General features: G+C 36.2%; 1 protein-coding gene across 1 annotated transcript; it reads right to left on the reverse strand.

Moving 5' to 3' along the window:
• Positions 1-17,825: 17,825 nt before the first annotated feature.
• On the reverse strand, positions 17,826-20,116 carry LOC108149912. Its single transcript, XM_017277814.2, has 3 exons — positions 19,986-20,116; positions 19,407-19,729; positions 17,826-19,189 (listed from the first exon to the last, which is right to left on the reverse strand). Exons 2-3 carry the CDS (start codon positions 19,701-19,703, stop codon positions 18,020-18,022), a joined length of 1,467 nt encoding a protein of 488 aa, XP_017133303.1. The 5' UTR covers positions 19,704-19,729; positions 19,986-20,116; the 3' UTR covers positions 17,826-18,019.
• Between the last annotated feature and the right edge of the window lie 735 nt (positions 20,117-20,851).

Raw genomic sequence — 20,851 nt, forward strand, 5'->3', positions numbered from 1 at the left:
TGCACTTGCGTGGAAGAAACCTCGTGAGCTTAAAATTGGTTGTTAGAAATCATTATTTCTGATTCAAAAACAGGAATAATGTTGTTCTATATAACATTTTATCTTAATAACTGGTTAAATAAGTAACGACTTAAATCCTTTAAAAATGGTTTACTTTAGTTTAATTTAAATATTTTAAAGGAATTTTCTATTCTATTAACAATTATCAAATTATTAAGTTATTGCAAAGCTGTTTCAGCTATAGTATTCATTTTTTTTTTGTACAGTCATGTAAGTAACCCTTTCCAAGTATATATGTAATATACAATCTAGAAAATTAGAAAGTTTTTAATCTATTGTATAAGTCAAAATGAAATTATTTTCATAGCAGGATTCCGCATTCATTTTATGAGTTAAAAAGTGTTTACCTTCATAAACTGCAATTCTCTTTACATTCATTCTGTTAAACGTTATCGATCTTATTTCACCAAAACGTGTTTTTATTTAATTACAGGAAATCCAAGAGGAAAAGGATCCTTTGTCGGGCTTAAAGCAAAGTAGAATAGTAGGATAGTCACCGCTTGACCATATAATTACTGTGAAATTCCATATTAATGAGTGGCCACTTTAATCCCCGCCACATGAATGGGTTTACATTATGCATGGAAAACACAAAAAAGTTTCGCCATCGCAGTGTCTGTATACTATACATATTTATTTATTCGTTTAAATATATACATACATATCTATGTGATAACTTTTCATATGTGACCGCTTTCGAGGATGAGTGAAATGGCTGGACAAAAGAGGAGTGTTTAATTAGCATATGGCGGCAATTAATTAATTTCCAACGCGGCCAGCACGCCATCAAGAGCACCAACAAAAACAACAACCGGGTTTGGGCCATCCTCTTATGCAATTTTCATATTAAATCAAAGATTATTCTATAATTAAATGTGCGCAAACACACTTGCACACACACACACGCAGACAACAAACGAGACGAGAAAGTAGGGAATATAACGAAAATCCTTTAAATTGGAGAACATTTTTGCAACTTACAACTGAATTGAATAAATAAATCTCGAGCATTTCACAGTGATGATGATGAGAGCCATTGAGAACATCGACCATTGGTTAATTGTTGACTCGATGAAAAATTACATTAATGAGCGAAACGAGCTGTTTGGCAGTTTTATTTGCACAGAAATTGGCCATGGGATATATAATTTCGCAGGGTTTGCTGTATTGCTGTTTGGTTTTTGGCCACCGCAAAGCTGTTGACAGCATAATCGACTTGCACTTAAAAACGGTTAGCGAGCGAATGTGTTAATTGAATGACACATTACCGCGGTCCAAAAATGCAATTGCCGCCGAACCAAACCGATTTTCATTTTTCCTGATTCGCGTCAAAACCGGTGACAGATTTTAAATGAAGCGCACAATTGCTTTGCAATTGTGATTGCTATGGGAATGGATTTCAGTGCTGCTATTGTGGTATCTTAATGCCCTTTTATTGATAGCTCAATCAATTTTTTGTACAACTAATGGAGATTATTAATAAGTATATCTAGTATATATGATCTGACGATCTAGGAAAAATCATGTTTTAAAATTAAATTAAAACAACTTTGCCCAAACTTAAATTGGAGAGGAAATATAATCAAATAAAGTTCCTATTTTACTTCTTTAATCTTTACCTTCCTGAACGTTTCACAATCTCTTGAGGAAGCGAAAAAAAACTACAGTATTTCGAATTCTTTTTGGAGAAGTTTACTGCAACATACATTCATCCCCATCATTATTCATTCCGCCGCTTGATATCGACTTTATAATTTGCCTGCAATCAAAATTCGTTTCGGTGGAAAATTAGTCGAGGCTTTTGTCTGCGGCAACCGGATGACAGCATTTTGCTCGCAAGTCATTACAAGTTCATTGACATGTCATCCATCTCAATTTAAGGCGAGTAAGATGGCGGAAGAGTGATGGCGGGTAGGTGATGTCCCAGAGTCCTGATGTCAACATCCCCAACCATTTTTTTGGTTTGAACCCCCCTGTTGCTTTTGACCGAAATGACACACTTTACGAGCGCTTGCCTCATTTTAATGCAAATCAATAAATTTATATACAACAAACATTTGAATTGCCGGCACAGCTGTCCAGCTTTTCGGTCTTTGGGAGGGGTTTTTCCCCTGGTAGAAGTTTTTTAAGCAGAGAAAAAAAAGTTCATGTATTATATATTAATTATTATATATAAACAAAATGATAGTTCATCGACACTAGGGATGGGTAACTCGTAGGCTAAAAAAAAATAGGTCAGTTGTAATAAAAACGAATAACTGATTTAAAAAAAAAATAATAAAATAGTTTGGCTGTTTATATTTTATGGATAATAGAAAGTACTTAATTTACTTATGGTAAAGTATCAGAATTATCCATTGAATTAGGTATTGTTTTGATAGTTATGCCAGATAACATGAGTATACCAAATGCCTTCTTATTTCTCCATGTGGTTGGAGGGTCTAGTAAATAGAAGAGGGGTCCTTTTACTGGACGGGGTCCAGAGCCCCTGGCACTTGAAGTTTTGCTCTCGTCATCGCTGTTGCTTTTTATTTCAATTTCCGCCCACAAAATGAAGAAAAAAAATGCCCGAAAAGACAACAACAAAGACAAATTTATGCCACATTAACAGCTAAAAGCTTTCAAAATGCGTTTTGCTTACGCCAAAGGGCATGGTTGGGGTGGTTGAATGTCATTGCGGGGGTGTGATCAAGCTCATGGGAAAGGAAAGGGACGGCATTTTCCTGATGGGGCGCCGACCCAAAAAGCGAAGCACATTTCTTACGAGTTTTGGAGCTGAGTATGACCAAATTTTTGGCACATCTTGTACACTCCCCACACACAGGGAGAAAAGGGGGGTTGGGGATTGCGAAATGAGGGGGTGGTGGCAAAAACAAAGGCATTAAATTTAACGCGCCAAAACTTGTGCCATTTCTGGATGCCTTCGCCTCAGTTGCTGCGACAAATTTCAGTTAGCTCATCCGTCGAGTTCCCCGCCCCTACCCCCCGGTACACTAGGAAAAATATAGCTCAATATTTACATGTCTGAGCCAAGATGATAGTAAACATTTTATGGTGACAAAGAACATAAAAGAAAATATAAACAATGGGTATTATCTTCTAAAAAGGAGATCTTTTAATTTTTTTTAACTTAAACATTTATTGCATGAAAATAAAATTAAAATAAGCAATAACAGTTTAAGAAAACTACCAGTTGATAAATCCAACAAAATGTTTATTCTGCCTGCCTACTTTTTAGCTTAAGTTAGTTTCAAGATTATTTCTTTTAAAAAATATCTCTTTGACACTTAGATAGTACGACTAGCATATACCATAGGGAACATCTTTTTTTTTTTTAATTTAAAGGGTAAATGAGTCAATGAAAAACTAGCAGTTTTAAAAATGAAAAAACAAAAGTATTTACTAAAATAATACAAAAAACTACCAACTTTGCAGCTCTAGTTAGTCTTCTGCATAGTTTCAATACCCTGTGCTTGGATATTTCATGTTAGAATTTATTTTTCTCTGTGGGAAATCCCTCTTTTGGCCCATACTGTTTTGGGCGAGGCTGACGGGTGGCAGCTTGTAACGTCAAAAGTGCAGCTCAAAACTTCAAAACGAGCAATGTGCCAACAGCCTGCCACCGCCACATTTACACCGCCCCCTTTCCCCCTTTTCGACAACCCTGTGATATAGGCCACCCCCTCCCCAATTCTGCCCTTAGCCAGTTTAAATCCTGTCCTTGCATGCGCTAAAATTAAGATTTATGAAGCCTGTAAAAAACAACAGCGTCACCAAAAACAGCAACAACAATCCGCTTGACGAGGGAGTGAAAGAGTGAGAGGAGCGGTAGAAGAGGGATAGGATGAACATGGGAGAGCAAGTGGGGAAACATAAGCAATGAATGCGCCAAAAATTTTAACACCCAAATGATTACAAATGAAAGGCAAGGGCAAAAGGGTGCAACAGGGACAAAATGTCAAAGAGGGAGCGAGAGGGAACTGGGCGACATAGCCTCGTTGTTCCTCTCAATTATGCATCCCTGTTCCATTCCGTTTGTTTCGAAATTATGTCGTTTGCCAATCTGTTTTACGATCCCTTTTGGGGAACAGCTTGTGATGTCTTTTGGGTACAAAGGTTGGTGAAATATGATAAACACGAATTCCATATAAAAACTTCCACCAAAGCAATTAAAAATATATGTTATGTATGTTATTCGAACAAATGGAATTATTAAAAAGAAAATTATTTTTATGAAAACACAATTTTTATTTGAAAAAGCATTCAATTGGAACACAATTAAAATCATCCAACTGGAATGAAACAGACAAACAAAAATATTTAAAATAAACAAAAAGATTTAACAAATGACAATAAATATGAGAGCTGTTAAGCAAAACAAGGTAAATATGTAATAAGAATCATTACCTAAAACTAATATAAATGGAAAGCTGAAATTTAATGAGTTTTAAGACCCAAAACAGATTAAATTTGCATTTCAAGCTACACAATCGTGGGCGGGCTAATGTGTAGGCGCGGCATGCTAATTAATACGAACAGTTGGCCGCGACCCGCATAATTAATTGCCCAAAAAATATTTAATTCACAAAACAAATTTAAACCGATTTAGTTTTAATAACATATTCTGGCATTTTTTTGTTTTGTGTATTTGTAATTTCAATTATGCATTCAAAAGTTCATTTTGTGTGGATGTAAGCCGAGATTAAAAATTCCATCTATTAAGTGCATTAAAACCAAACCGTGTGGGTTATACCACTTTTGGCCATAGTCAAGTAAAAATGTCCGCAATTTGTATAAAATTAATCGATGGAAATTAAAGATGACCGTTGAGGGAAAATAGATGTCGGGAAACTTTAGGGGAGAGATGTCAACGAATCTTTCACCACATGTAGTTTACAACCCCCCCAGGAGAAAAGAAAATAGGATGGAAAAACCTGGGATGACCTGCTTCTTGATTGTTGCGGGAAAGTGGAAAAATGGGAAAACGAGAAAATGGCAACGGCAACATGGACACATGGACACAACAGCCACATCATGAACAGCAGCCAAAACAACAAGGACAGCGCCAAAAAGCCGAACTAAGCGCAGGTAAATTTAATTATGGCAACGGGCGAGCATCGAGAAATAATAGAGGGAACTGAAAATAACACCCAGGGGAATGCAGGAAGCTTGCATCGCTAGCATCCAAAATAAAACTTAAGCTGAAAAAAAAAAACACAATGTAATTACATTGTTCTGCTTTCAAGCAATTTGAATTTAATTGACTTTGCTGGCTTAAGTTTTGCAGTGCAAACTACTGGCATTTTTCTTTGTGTGGCTTTGTTAATTGAAAAGTGCACAGAACTTTTGGCATTATGGAAAAACCGCTTTAGTGAGTTTTGTAAACTCAAGATACATATGTAGGTATGTTGATTTTCTAAATTGGATCCTCTATTGTAGATCCCATAAACGACCTAGGCTGAGAAAAGGATTGTGTTCATTAGAGTTTTCCAGTTGCATAATCGAAATGAGAACGCAAAAGTGTGTACAGATACAGATGCCATTAAGTTGCCATTAGGATGCACCTAAAAGACCGCATATTTCTTGCTGCCGACCCAAAATGCAAACGACACTCAAAATTGCACCCTAATGAACCGCGCCATTATGAATATTGCCTTGCCTGTTGACTTTGCGGGACAACCAACACACCGACGGCATCTTGTTTTGGGCCATTTTTGTTCGCCACCACAACTGATAACGTTAATGACTTGGCGGCAAAACATTTAAATGCCAGCCGCCGAGAAGAAACCTACTGATGACACATTGTCTGCTCCACCGGCAAACAAAAGAAGAAAAAAAAAAGGGGCAAGCAGCACCCCCACATAGCTAGATAAATAAATCTTTGCATCCCAGCAGGGAACCTGAAAACCAAACCAGCAAAAGGTCCTGAAACGAGAAGCAGGAAGAAGGAGAGCCTGCGGTTTGCCAGCTAACTTATGGCTGGCTGGCAGTCTTAACATGATAATAACCCCGCTAGTGACCCGACCACCCACCGGCAGTAACCCTAATTCGAATTTATTTCGGGGTATACCCGAATCCAGACCTACATAATTCAGGTGCTTTGCTTGTGCATTTTTGCCTTTATTCAAGGAATAATAAGCTGTAAATTAGTTAACCGGAAGTTAAATAAGTTTAAATTAATAATACAACTCAGGTATAAAGTATTCAAAGATATTAAATTAATATGGAAAGTACAATTTTATCCCAGTAACAAATATTTAAACTTGGTTTATAAAATATTGTTTGGTTGTACACTAAAATCTAAAGGTATTGGAATAAAAATGTAAATATTAAAAACGACCAAAACTTGTCTATGTGTAAAATACATTCCTTTAATATTTGCTAAATACTGTTACCAAAATATATATTTATTTAATCGGAACGTTTTTCCGACAACTGTGATTTTTGTTGTACTTTAAATAAAATCTGACAGATAAGTGTCATCGGTGAGACCGACCTTATGTCATGACGAAAAACAACAACGGCCCAAACTCTGTCAAAGTAAACGTATTTTTGGGATTAACAATACAGAATAAAAACAATTCGAACCCCATGGCTATGGACTTTACATTTTTTTTTGTATATAGCATGTTACTGATGTAGGCAAAATGGGTGAAAAAAGGGGGTACAAAGAGGACCCAGCAACTGTGGCAAAATTCAAACAAGCCAGCCGGCGGCATTTTTCATTTTCTTTGCCGCAGTTTTTGGTAGCACAATGATATACGATATGGGCCAGCCAGTGCCTTCTGGTTTTCCTACCATTCTAACCCAGCCACGCCCCCTGGTTTTCCCGGATTTTTCCGCAATCCTCATTCCCTTGACTTCTCGCAGCACTTTCACTCCAACCAAAGAGAAAAACGCTGCCTCGACCCAGTTGAGTCGCAAATTAATGTCAATATTGATATTGGCCATATCATTTGGCCAGCTAAGCGCTAACGAGTTAGCAGGTGCCACGTCCACACAGAAGACCATTTCCACCCCCATTCATAACACCCTAAAGTCCACCCATCCGTGCTGCCAACATGGCCACTTACTAGCCAAGCATGGATTAACTTTGAACTAATAATCTGCTCTGATGATCATAATAAGTATTTAACACACCATTAAATAATGCTGTATACTAACTTAAAAATTAATTTACCTATTCACTCACACAGCTAAGCCCCTTATTAATTATTTGGAATACTAAAGTATCCGAAAAAAACCTAATCCAATAATATAAGAGACATAAAAGTCAATAATTGAGTATGAAATGTTTAGGGAAAAAGGGTTTTGGAAAAATTGGAATAATAATTAATATCTTTTTAAATTCGATCCTTTAGTAATATCTCCTCAATCGTTTTCACTCATAAAACAAATATTCCCTCTGTTTTTCAAGAATTTTTTCGTAAAGCTCCAAACGTAATTTTGTCTAGCGATTAGAATAGTTTCAGAAGTTTATAATATTCCCTAAGGAATAAATTAGTAAAATATGACTATCTTTTTAACAGCTATTTCTTTTTAAATTTAACTGATTTTTTTCACGTATATTTTGGCAACATTCGCAATCCCTTCTGGGCCATGTTCATTCATCGCGTTTTGGCCGTGTTTAGTTTTCCGGTGTGTGGTTTTCGCGGTTTCCGCTGCCGTTTTGGGCCATGCCGCTGATTTGGTAATACATATTTCATGCCTGAATATGAAGGAGCACACATGGACAGTGGTAGTTGTTGGCCAAAATTGTTAGCCGGCATTTTGGCTTTTAATTAAATTAAAACGTTGGCTGCGCGCATTCAATATGCAGGCGTGTTGAGAGGATTTGCCGAGATTTTCACCGCATGTTGGGGACTTTGGCGCCGATTTATAGTCTAATTTGTGTGGCAGCATTTTAATGGCGAGCGTGCATAAAAACAATTACCCAGAGAACGGGTCTTATCGGTGTGCTAAGCCGCGTTTAAGCCATGTTTTCTCATTTAAGCTCCGCCTGTGGTTATATAATAAATGAGCCCATATTGGCTGGTTGGCTTGGTGGTTTTATGAGGTATTTAAAAGCAATGACAATACCTATTTTGCATTAATTAAAAATAACCTATGTTTAATTTAATATTTATATTTATATGAAATACTTTAATAATTTTAAAAATTTCTGGCGTCTTTCGAAATGGTTGTTTTATCCTCATTTAATTTTTTACTGTGTTTATCGCATTTTGATACGCTAAAACGGCAAGCCATTTTATGAAATCCAGTTTTAATTTGGCTTGATTTAATTTCCATTTGCAGCCAGAATCCCTTCAAATATCCTGCGGTCTTCACTAAACTTGCGTAATTTGCCAGACAACAGCTATGTAACTATTTTAAGCACCGACATTTGAGTCTTTCGATTTTTGGGGTCAAGGAAAAAGAGCGAAATAAAGTTGGCAGCAAGATGACAGATTTTTGTGGCTGCATTTTAGGGCTGTTTTGTAGTTCTATGCGGTGGTGGTGATAATGTCCCAAGTTTTCACCTGGAGAAGGGCGTTAAATGGGGGCGGTGGTGGATCTCCAGGGGGTATATGGCAGTAGAAATGCGAAACAGCATGCAACATAGTTGCCTTGGCTTTTGTTGCAACAGATACTTGCGGTGCAACTTCCACTTCGGCCGTACGCCAAACTATGCCAAAAGAAACAGGAAAATGGCTACACAACTTGGGCCTAGCTTAGGTTTCCCCCCCCACCCTTTAAGTCCCCGGGGAAACCCCCTCAAATCCACCCAAAAAGCGCGCGTTTCCAAGGAGTAAATTTTGTGAGAATACAAATTTATGAACGCCGAAAAACCATAGACTTCAAGCCGAATAATTTAAATACTTTGGTTTTGGAAAACTTTAACAGAAATGTATAACGAAGAACTCCTTCAGAATTATATCGAAAATATCGTTTCGTTACGAAAATCGTTTTAAAAATCGATGCTGACCCTTCTCAACTTAATCTTTCTTTATTTATTACAAAAAATGTATAGATTCAAAAATGGTAAAGTTCTTTTTTTTAGAAAATATCAAAAGAAAATATAAAAGAAGTCTATTTTAAAGTGGAAAAAGTTATTTAAAAATGCCTTTTAAAAGTAAATTCCCAGATATAAAACATAGAGCTGGGTTGAAAATAAAAATAACATTTCTTTTACTTTAAGACAAGCTACATTATACATAATTTTTATTTAATACCCTTTCAATCTTAGTTAACAAAGTAACCAAGTTAATAACATGCTTGTTTCGCTTTGCTGAAGAGTATGAAAATGCTCTAAAATATTTTAGCCAAATACTTTACAGCTTGCTCTGCTCATCAGCGTAGTTGAAAAGTTTTTCTTGGCCAGAAAAAAGGCTTAAACCAAACCGAGCCAAGTTTTGCGGCGCAAAAGGAGATGTCTGAAAAACCCTCAAATCAGTGTTGTCTACTTTAAATAGCAAACAAATATTTAAAAAGAGCCTCACAAACTCAACAAACGATAAAATCATAATTTTAGTTAACAAAAAAAATTAAGAAAGTAAATTGTTTGATACATATCACCGGTTAATAAATATTTATTTGAAAAACAACATACTATTCAAATTTATTTATTTATTTGACCAATGAATGAATTTGTTTGCAATGTATAGGAAAGTCCGCTTAAAAATGTGCTTGTTCTTAATTTTAGAATATTTTCAAACTGAAAACTAGTTAGAGAGGGGTGTGAGGTGGGTACCCCTCAAAGTTCAGTAACAGGAGCTATATATGTAGCACTAGCACCCAATTACGGCCTACATCAGACCGGAAAATGTTTACACTCGCCGCGGGCTCGAAACTCCGGAAATGGCGGACGTGTGGCGGCCAAATCCCGCCAAAATAGACAAGAAAATCCATAGAAATCACCCACTCCGGAAAAACAGGCAGCTAGCTATATGTACGTATGTATGTACTAATGTAACGCTCGTCCCAACTGTTTGTCCCTATTTGCAGATGCATTATGTGGGATTTGGTTTTTGCATTCGAATAAAATATCAAGTTGCCGAAACTTGACTTTTGCAATTTCGATTTTGGCCATAAAAAAAAAAAAAAAAACAGACCAAACTCTTCCCCCGAAGGCACTCGCAAGGAAAACAAAAAAGCAAAACAAGAAAATTGAAATAAAGCCAGATTGAAAAATATGCGGTTGAACGTGTGGGAAAACTTGACTCCCGATTTGAGTGTGTATTTCGCAACTTTTAGGTCAACTGGCCCCCAATCTAATTACATTTAGAATAGTACCAAGAAATCAATTGCAAATGTAATATGCACAAGTCCAAGGGGAAGGGAGACCAGACCAAAAACTTTCTTGATTACCTTAGTTAAGTTATATGTATGTGTGATTGGATGTTGCAAAACTTTGGAGGAGGATTTCACTCGAGCTTTGAGTGTAATATTAATTTGAATTCATTGCAGATTATTATTTTTGTGTTCCCTTATTGGTTTTGGGGCTTCGAATTAAAAAATAAACAACAAAATAGAGTATTCCTTTAAAGTTTAAACTGATTTTGGATTTTGTTTTATATTTGTAGACTTAAAAATATACCTCCATTGAATGAGAGAATGGTATTTTTGTATGTATGTATGTATAGATACTGTAAGTTGAATTTTAACTCACTTATTACGCATACATATACATACAATACATATGCTTAAAATTGCGTAGCAATAAGAATGGAAATTTAGATTATTTAAATGCACTAACAACTTTTACCTACAAACGTACGTACAAACATACATACATACAATACAAATATACTCAAATGACTTTAAATTCAATAAGTGTTACATATGTACATACTTATGTAGGTATGTACATATGTATACATATGTATGCACAAATGATTGTATAACATATTGGCAAAGGAAATGGTAAAATTAACTATTTTAAGGCTTCAAAATCAATGGAATTCAATACACATACCTGCTATCAATTGTAATCTTTAATACAAATGGCGTTTTCCAACTTCTTGAGACCGAAACACACAAAATTAAAATTATTTCTTACGTTTCCAAATCTGCGTCTTAATTTCTTGAGCGAATGAAACTGAATGGCAGAATGACAGAAGACAGAAGAAGAAGATGGAGCGTGCCTTTCCGTGAGATCGAAGCTTTTTTCCGTTATTCCCTCGCTCTCACTCTCTTTCGCTCTCTTCTTCTAACTCTCCCATTATCCTCTCTCATCTTAGGGAACATCAATGATGACAACTATCGCATGCCTTAGTTAAATCATTTGTAAAGATAGCTGAAAATAGCTAAATTTAATGTAAGCGAAATTTAACAAATTAATTAGTTTTATTCTTTTATATAAAATATTCCTCATAAGCTTCATTATCCCACCTGGCAAAAATAAGTTCATTTCATTTATTATCTTTTCTATTATATATTTTAAATTTAATCCAAAAATATTGAATCTAGTTTTTAATGCCAGATATTATTACTTATGATTCAACTATTTTTTACTAAGTGTGTTACAGATTTTTAAAAGGTGTCCCAGGACTGCCCACGTCTTAAGCCCGATTTTCATGTAGTAAACCTCCAATTTGTAGTGTTGGCTTAAGCCCCAAGCGAAGACCCAATTTCTATAATTGGAAAAGACTACTATAAATATTACCGCTTTGCATATATATCTCTGTCATCAGCATAATTCGATTTCGGGCCTTGTTCCTTGCAATATGTTACGTCAATTGGCCGAGCCCACAAATCGTTGACTTTTCGCATCCATGTGGTTCAGCCGCATCGAATGGTGAAATAAATCCAAGCCATAACCCAAAAGTGGATATACATACATATGTATGTGCAGTAAATGTACGTATGGAGATCTCAATGTAGGTTGGATTCCAGCACATATGTATATTATATGAAGATGGAGGGTACTTGGAAATTGGGAATGCATAAGAATATAATACCCTTTATCAAGAGAGTAAACTTGGAATCCGAAAGTGTGTAGGTAAGTAATTTATTATTTGTATCTTCTTTTTATACCTGTAAATATTATTCTTTATTTTTTATGTCACTTAAAACTTTTAAAAAAATTTTGAGAACTTAAATTCTTATTTTTTTCATAAAGTTATAGTAATAAAAAAATGTTTTATTTATATAATTCTTATAAAAATTTGTTTCTTTTTCTATTTGTTCGATTTGTTAGAAGTGCATTCATAATATAGGTTACATTTTTGGCTGGGCCCCCGTCTAATATATTCTAACTTGTATTTTCTGTGGGTTTTCTTTTTCATTATTTTTTCCAGCCAGTGAGATTTATGCGACTCACTTTGCGCACTTTCACCCGACGGCCAAAAACCAGCTGCATCTGGCCCAGTCTTTTTGCGCCATTTCCCCGGCTTTTCTTCCAGTTTCCTCCAGTTTTTTTGGCCTCCAGTTTCATCTCGGGCTTCATCTCTGGCTTTGGCTGCTACTTCTTTGGCTTTGGATTTGGCTCCTTCTGTTTTCCGGCTGCCACTTTTGTCCTACCAAAATGTCATATGAATATTTTCGCGCTCGACTGTCGCAAGTGCGTGGTTCCGTAGTGTTTCCCAAACCCACATACACTGCGATGAAAAATAGGGCATATTAAACATCAATCTAATTTTAAAATAGGGATATACTTGGCATTAGTTAAGCGTGAAGCTGTTTTAATGCAAGTTATACCCAAAAACATTTTTAATCGATTGGGGATAAAATAAGTTCATAGCACTTGGTCACTTTGCTGGTTTGGGCTTCGCGTTAATCTATACAAATTTGATATAAGTTTATTTTAAGATATAAAATGAGTTAAAATCTTGTCGATTGTAACTTTTTTTAAATAAATTCAAATAAAATGTAACAAATTTCTCTTTGTGCATGTATCTAACAACTTCCATCTCAATCTGAAATTGTTTGTCTACTTGTGTTTTGCACAATTTTTGTGCATTTTGTAGCAGCTAACACAATTTGTGTGTGCCTGATCTTATGATAGCCCTGTCTACGTTTCCATCTACGTTAGTCAGCCATGTGTGCCCCGCATCCTGGATCCTCATCAGTTGTGCCCTGCCCCCTTCATATATCCACCTATATAGCAAGCCGCCTGCTGCCACTAACTACAAGCTGACTGTCGCTATAATTTTCCAAAAGGATTTACAATGCTAAAATTACTTCCTAAGCCATCCGACCATGTCGTCGTCGTCGTCGTCGTTTCGTATGAAGAGCTCCAGCTAGAGCAGGGTGGAAATGGGACGAAGTAACAGGAGGAGGACCTTCAGGATGCCGGGCTGAAAAGTCGGCAAATGGCAAAACTCGCGAGGCTTTTCGTCTTTTTCTCCAGTTCTCAACTAAGCGCAAATCCGCGATGAAACCGCTTGGCGATGACAATGTGAGTCACACACGAATTGGTATACTTGAGTAATATATTTTTATATGACCTAATATTTGAAACTGCAAGCAGATTAATCTCCAAGCACACACGCAACCACGGTATAATTCCCAATGGGTTCTAGTACTTATAGGCAGGGCATTTTGAAGGTGGACAGACCCATTAAAAACGATATAATAAACAATATTTCAAAGAAAAGATGTAGTTTATATTTTTGAAGAATTATTCTTATTTTTTTTATTTATTTATTATTTATTTATTTATTTTTCGTTAACAAAAAACAATCGTTTGAAATGGGTTTCAACTCCGAAATCACGATCGCCTCACGAGCTCTTCACCAATTCCCCTGTTTTGAGAGGACCAGTTTGTTTTTCGCTTTTGCCCAACATGCCAATGTCCTGGTTCCTGGGCCTTTTTTTCACCCATCTTTCTCTTTGGCGAACTTTACTTTTTCTTTCCACTCTTTTCTTTTTTTGGGCATCTTGTCATCCTTAGGCTTTTGGCGTTGTTTAACTTTCGCCAGACGCCCACATGAAATGTCAGATGTTGTCGCCGCCCCAAACTCTTCTGTTGCCCTTTGGTCCACCCTATTTTCTCCTATTCCTAGACCTAATGTCCCCCCTGATTTTCCCCAGAGGGCCAAAAAAAAAAAAAAAAGAAAGGATGGCGTTCTCTAAGTCATTCTGTCGTTGCCTTTTTGAACTTTAATATACTGCAACATTCATGTGTTTGCGAAGGCGACACCCTGCATATGGATGTCTTTTTCACTGCATATAGCTGCCTCTGGCGCTATCTCTCTCTAGCAATCCGTCTCTTTCTAACTCTTTTGGATGACTTGGACGCCTCTCCCTCTCTTGCAGGTACTATCTGCTAAAGACACAGGACAACTCAACTTTAGAAAAGGCGTTGATGTAAGCATTCCAACACAAATATAGAGTGAGAAGGATATAGACGGTGTGAATGAGAGGGGTATGGGCTGTGCGAAAGAGAGGGGCATTAGATCGAGGTTTTGAATAGTAATTCCATTTATAATTTACTGTCGTCGATTTATAAATGAGCCTTAGCTATCAGAACTTGAGCTCCTACCTTTGCCGATGTCCTTGTTCCTGTTTCCCTCCCAATCGCCCCTCTCTCTCTTTTCACCATCCTTAATAGACTCCCCTTTTGCCTCGGTCCCTTCATACATATCCGTAGATTCCGGAGACCAAGAGAAAAGCTGCCAAGTGCTTAACATAATTTTAGGCGCATTTGTGGCATTAACATGGTGGCATTTGCGTATGAGAGCAAACCAGTCCGTGTTGAGTTAAATACACTAATAAAAAGTTGTATTATTTCTCTATAATAGGTGTGTTTAATTGGGCAACTAACAGTAATTAAAATACTAATCCATTAACATTTTCTTTTTCGAAATATATATAGTTTAAGAAGCTTTTATATTTTTTGCAGCTTTTTGTTATTTATATATATTTAAATCGTTAATAAATTTACTTAGTTTTAAAAATATACAAACTATTGTGTTAATCTTAAATCTTAAACACTGAAACATTAAATGGGTAATTAATATATAATTATTATAAAGGGATCCTTCTTAAAATGTGCTATTGGAAACATTCATTAAAATTCTAAGTGCAGTCGCATTAGAGGCCACAGGTGTGGCCTGCACCGGAAGCTCTTAAGCTGACCCGAAGTCTGGCATTTGTACTGGCCGTAAACGGGAAGAGAAACCCGCATATATGTATATGTATGCATTTGTACACCACACCATATATACCCGTATACGGGACTAATCGGGCCACACGACACATGCTGCACACTTATTAGAATTTCATAAAGTGCCGCATGCTGTGGAAGCCACAATGCCATGCTAAAATCTCAGATTTATAAATAAAGTTATAAACTGGTCATCCCATGGTCATGTGAGTTCTTAAGAAATCGCCGACCATCAGGGATATTTTATTAGCTGATTTTTGACAAAGAAAAATTGTTTAGTATAGAGAAAGATGATTTAAATATCAAGTCCTGCAATTTTGAAATCCGAATTGAAGACAATACCATGGCCGATCGCAAAAAAATTTCTTCACGTTAATTCTTAAGAAATCACGTTCAATCGAGGTTAATTTTTAATGCCATTTAAAAAATTATTTAAATTGTACCTTATTTATTGAGTTGTTTTACCAGTTTAATTAATGCAATCCGTTATACAGATATTCCACACGAGTACTTTATTTAGCATATGCACAATGCTTTGTGTAATTTGTTATGTGGCAGTCGACACGAAAAAGACGACAACTCAACCCTAAAGTCCCAGTCCCACTTCCAAACTTATAAAATTATGATACCCCGAAAGCAACAAATTTTAATTGCAAGAAAATTTACGTAATTCACGAACACACAGACGGAAAATGTGTGGGATTTTCCTGGGTGTGAAGGGAATACGAAGGGAAGATCGAGATGAACGAACCACATGCATGGCGTAAAATTATCGTAGATACAAATGTGGCACAAGACCCGGGCTCCACTGTACCCAGCGCACCGCAGTAAGCCAAGACAAACGCTCTAAAACTCGCCAAAGTTTTTGGGGGCTATGCAACTGTAACTGTGTAACTTTCTCGACTCGCCTGTCTGTCTTCTAAATACCCTGGAATTGAAGAAGCCAAGGGTATACCCAGTTATTAATTGATTCCATTTTAAATGAAATATTCTGAAAACAAAAATAAACGTTTTTTGAGTCTGTAAAATCATAATATTAATTAATTAAGCAAGTCCCTTAAAGTATGCAGAGAAGGATACGTTTTTAAGACTCACTTTGAAACAATTAAACCTTTTTCTTATATAACCACAAAACAAAATAAAACAAAGTTCTTAATATTTAAAGCGAATTAGTTTGTTAAGAATTTTAGGGATTAATATGGAAAATGTGGTTAGGTTAAAAATAAACATTTGCTTGCTATATTTTACAATATAAACAATATTTAATTTTCAAACATTAAACAAAAAGGGAAATTTTAAAAATGTTAAGTTAAAGAGAATTTTGTGGTCGAAACATGTTTTGTATCTTTCGCTACCTTTTGCCAACAGTGTGTGTGTGTGTGTATGCCTAGCATTATAAATTTATTTAGCAAAAGCGCGTAAAGCGCATAAATTGCTGAGCGCAAGCTGCTCAAGGGCTGGCTGTCTTTTGTCCTTCGTCCTTCGTGCTGGAAAAGCGGAAAAGAAGGATGAATCTAGCGGGAAACCCAAGGAGCGCAATTCCCATGAATGCAAGCGTTCTAATGTGTGTGTTTGTGTGAAAAATTGAAATTTATTGTTATTGTAAGCTTCGTGCAAAAATGTGGGTCGAACTGGGGGGTGGAGGTTAAGGTGGCCAGGGGTTGGCCATGGGGTGGCCATAAGGGTTAAGGCGGTGGTTGCACCTTTTGCTGTTCGCTGTTTGCTGTCGGAATCACTCGCCGACAAAATAATAATGTAATAATAATTTTTCCAACTCGTTAACACATGAAAACGTGTGTGTTCCTCATACGCACATTCTACGCAGAAATATACAAGGACACACACAACCACACAAGTTGTCCGGAGAAAAAGGCATCGGGGAATCCCCCCTGAATAAAATTAATGATGCGCAACTGTGGTTGTTTGTACACACAAAAAGAATACAGGTAAATCAGATTGTACCCTCTTGCTAAACAATTTTTCCTCGGGCAACTAAAATACTTATAACAATTTAAAAAATAATATATATAAAAAGGTTGAAAATGATAAAAATAAGTGATGATGATAAAATACTTTTAATGTTATTAAAAATTTTAGTATCCTAAATTAGTTATTTCAAGGCACAGTCCAGTTCTTGGACCCCTAAAGTTAAACTTCTCCACCTTAATCTGCGAGATTTCCACCCATCGCGCTGCACCTGGTTCCATTCAATATGGTTTTTAGTCAGACAAAACACAAGAAATCCATTTGTGAAACGAGGTCATTGGGAAGGAGGCGATGCCGGGACCACAGCACAAATAATTGAAATCAATTCATCGGTATAAATTGCTTTAATTAAACGAGCGGAAGCAACAAAAGGCGAGGAGATGAAAAACGCTTAGCACAGCTGTCTCTTGGCTGAAATATTATGACAGTTATAAAGGGAATTTTCATTTGGAAATATTCCCTGAATCTTTTCCTGAATTATGTCATTATATATTTTCTTTAATTTTCACAACTTTGAAAAATGATATATAATTTTTTAGACTAGAAACTGCTTTAAGTCGTATAACTCACTTCAATAAAACACCTAATTATTCATTTCGATAGATTTTTGTCTAAAAAAAAGTTTTCACAATCAAAAAAGTATTTAAACCACCTTTTTTGAAAGAAATTCTAAGTACATTAAGCATCACACTCCCTTGTATAGAAATCTCTTAGAGACTGCCATTTATTAGTTGAGTTGTCGATCTCAATAACATTCTTAAATATATTCTTGAAAAAGTGATATCAATTCCTGGATGAAATTTTGCCACATTGTTAATTGATATTTAACATATGTAACTCCAAATAATAATGAAATACTAAAATTTAAAAGGGACGGATGGGGCACTAGAGTTTCTTTTCGAGTTGATGGATTAGTCGATCGGTTTGCTGCACAAAGGATTCCAAGGGTAGCACCTGATCCTCGGTAGGTATTATTTCATCTTCTTCTTCGGGTTGGGGACTCCCAGTTTCCTCCGCGACCAGCTGCCTTTCCTCGCAAATGCGTTGCAACTGACTCAAATAGCTTTCGTTCTCATTTTCATTATCATTATCATTATCACTATCATTATCACTATCATTATCAGTATCATTATCACTATCATTATAACTATTTTGGTCTCGCGATTCAATATCAACTAACGAGCTTCGATTTGAGGGACTTGAGGGCCAAAGTGGCATTGCTATAAATTCCTCGCTTGTATCGCTCAGTACTTCCGCATCAGATTCCGACGACACATCTGACTCATTATACCAAATCATATTGAAGCGTTCCACACAATCGGCTCGTCTGGTTAAGTCGAATTCCTGAGACATCAGTGAATCGATTTGCTCCTGTATACGTGCCATTGCCCTCAAGTGATCTTCCCTTGATTGCTCTCGGTTCACTGGACTGAAATGCTCTGGTTCTTTAGCTTGCTCCTCCTCCTTTTTCTCCTCCTCCTCAGAAACCTCCTCGATGGTCTCCAGACGGTCAACTGGTCGACTAAAGGGCCTAAAACCCAGTAGACGATACCAGGTCCTTTGAGCCCTCTGCAATACATAATGATGGCCAAAAGGATACGCTTCGTTGAATAGCCAATTTCGCGATATAACCAATTCCAAGCAAGGATTAAGTATCATCTGTCCCATATGCACCATATTATTGACATTGTTAATCGTCTTCTTAAATTGCGTATAGACACAAAAACGTGCCTCAATGCGATCGATGGAATCATTGCTTTTCAAAGCAATCATTGCTTTTAAAATCACAACTGGCCGTAGAGTGACCCTCAAGCACACTTTAAATTCTGGCATAAGCATGGATCTGTCATGGCGAACAATGATAAATAGTAGCTGCACCTCGATATTAACAACCAAAGCATTTAGCCCCAATATCATCGATATGATGGGCATTTTCAGATATTTAGTTGCCCCAAATACAGCCAGAAAAAATAGCATCAGCTTGTTTAGCAAGTATAATATCATCCATCGAAAACCCACGGTAGTAAGTTCAGAGCCCTCGCGAAAAACATTCACCTAGATAGAAAGAATTGATATTATTCACAATGCATTAATACATGTTTTCTTTAATTATTATTAATATGTTTTATTTAATTTTTGTGTACTGCATTTTTTTTTTTCATGAGGCTAATCTTTTCCATATTCAACGGAACATTTCATTATAAAATGTTACCCATTTCTTATTGATCATTGGTTTTGCTAGATATTTATGTTTGGTATTTTCAAAACTCACCGGAAAAATTTGGCGAACAAAATATTGGCAACACAATTGACAAATTGAGGGAAGACACCAAGCAGTGACCTTGCCCTTCCAAATTTGTATTGAAGCTTCCAGATTTTCCTTCCTTGTGATACTGTTATCGTCTATATAGAGAATCGGACGATTTATAGCCCATTCCAATTGGAGTTGACGTTGCTGACATTCCAAAACACTCGGGTACAGCAAGCTTTCGATTATCTCAACTATTATTTGCACCGGATTGAATTCCTGATCGGATCCACCGTTATTGCGGTTTGTATCGTCCCCCATCACAAGACTTTTTAAAGCTATAAAAACTGACAAAAATAAAAATATCAACAACGCACGTGAGAAAAAATTGTAAATCATGTTGTATTGTAGCTGTATACATATTTTTTTCTCCGAAAGAGTTGCACTGATGTTCAAGTGAACAGAATTGATTCTATTTACACGGCGCCGCAAGAATTTCAATTATTTCTCAAGGGCAATTAATATCCGGTTTTTAAAAACATACGCCTCGGGGCCTTGCGGAATTGGCTTTGTTTATTCGATTACGAAAGAGATTGCACTTACCAAATCACACGTGTTACGCAACGTCTGCGATAAAATGTATGCAAATAAAAAAATAATATTCTAAAAATTTTAAAGAAATCTGTCTGCTAAAAATAATTTAGTTTGAACTGTATTGGGTTACGTTATGAAGTGAGTAAACTCCAAAAGGTTAACTATAAACGCATAGAGTGCTCGGTTATGGTTTTTTCTTGGGTAAACATAGCATTCTTTGATGCTAAATTATTGAAACTACATATTTTGCAGAGTATTTTTTAATTAAACTATCGAACACACAACAATTTTAATATTTAAGAATAATAAAACCTTTTAAATTAGATATCTATGTATATACAAAATATAAGATATATATTTATAACACTTATTGTGTATATATGTATATTTGAATGCATTAACATATTTTTTTTATTTTGTATGTATATTTTGTTGACCAAATTTCAAAGCTGTATCAAAATTAAATAAACCGAAACAGATCCCGCGAAAAATTCACGATGCCCCGAGGGCAAATCTGAATTTTCTGACTATTCATCACTGTGCGTGATGGCACTTGGTGATTGATTTTGGCCATTCCAACCCCAGATTAACCGCATCAAATTCAATCACTCCTGCTGAGCATATTTTTGGGCTAGCTAATGGAATTTCAACACAAATTAGTTGTATTGCTTAAATGCCATTTCGTAATTTGGTAATGCCAAGTTCCGGGGAACAGGACGAAAAAGTCGGTGTTGACCTGCGGCGTTTTTGGTAATTACAGCAGAGCCCGCAAGCCCACCGCAAAAGCAATTTCTTTGGGCAGGACATCCAAGGATGTTTGCTTAACCTGATCTCCTGCTCTTTATCCCCTTCCCCTCCCCCTCCGTCATATTCAA

The sequence above is a fragment of the Drosophila elegans genome, unplaced genomic scaffold (genome assembly GCF_018152505.1).
Source record: "Drosophila elegans isolate 14027-0461.03 unplaced genomic scaffold, ASM1815250v1 contig_149, whole genome shotgun sequence".
NCBI lineage: Eukaryota > Metazoa > Arthropoda > Insecta > Diptera > Drosophilidae > Drosophila > Drosophila elegans.

Bases quoted from the DNA above. Each gene is read 5' to 3' on its own strand.
- LOC108149912 (XM_017277814.2), bottom strand. From the start codon at position 19,703: ATGGGGGACGATACAAACCGCAATAACGGTGGATCCGATCAGGAATTC. The intron at 19,190-19,406 runs GTGAGTTTTGAA...CTTTCTATCTAG, and splicing joins TTGTTCGCCAAATTTTTCCG to GTGAATGTTTTTCGCGAGGG.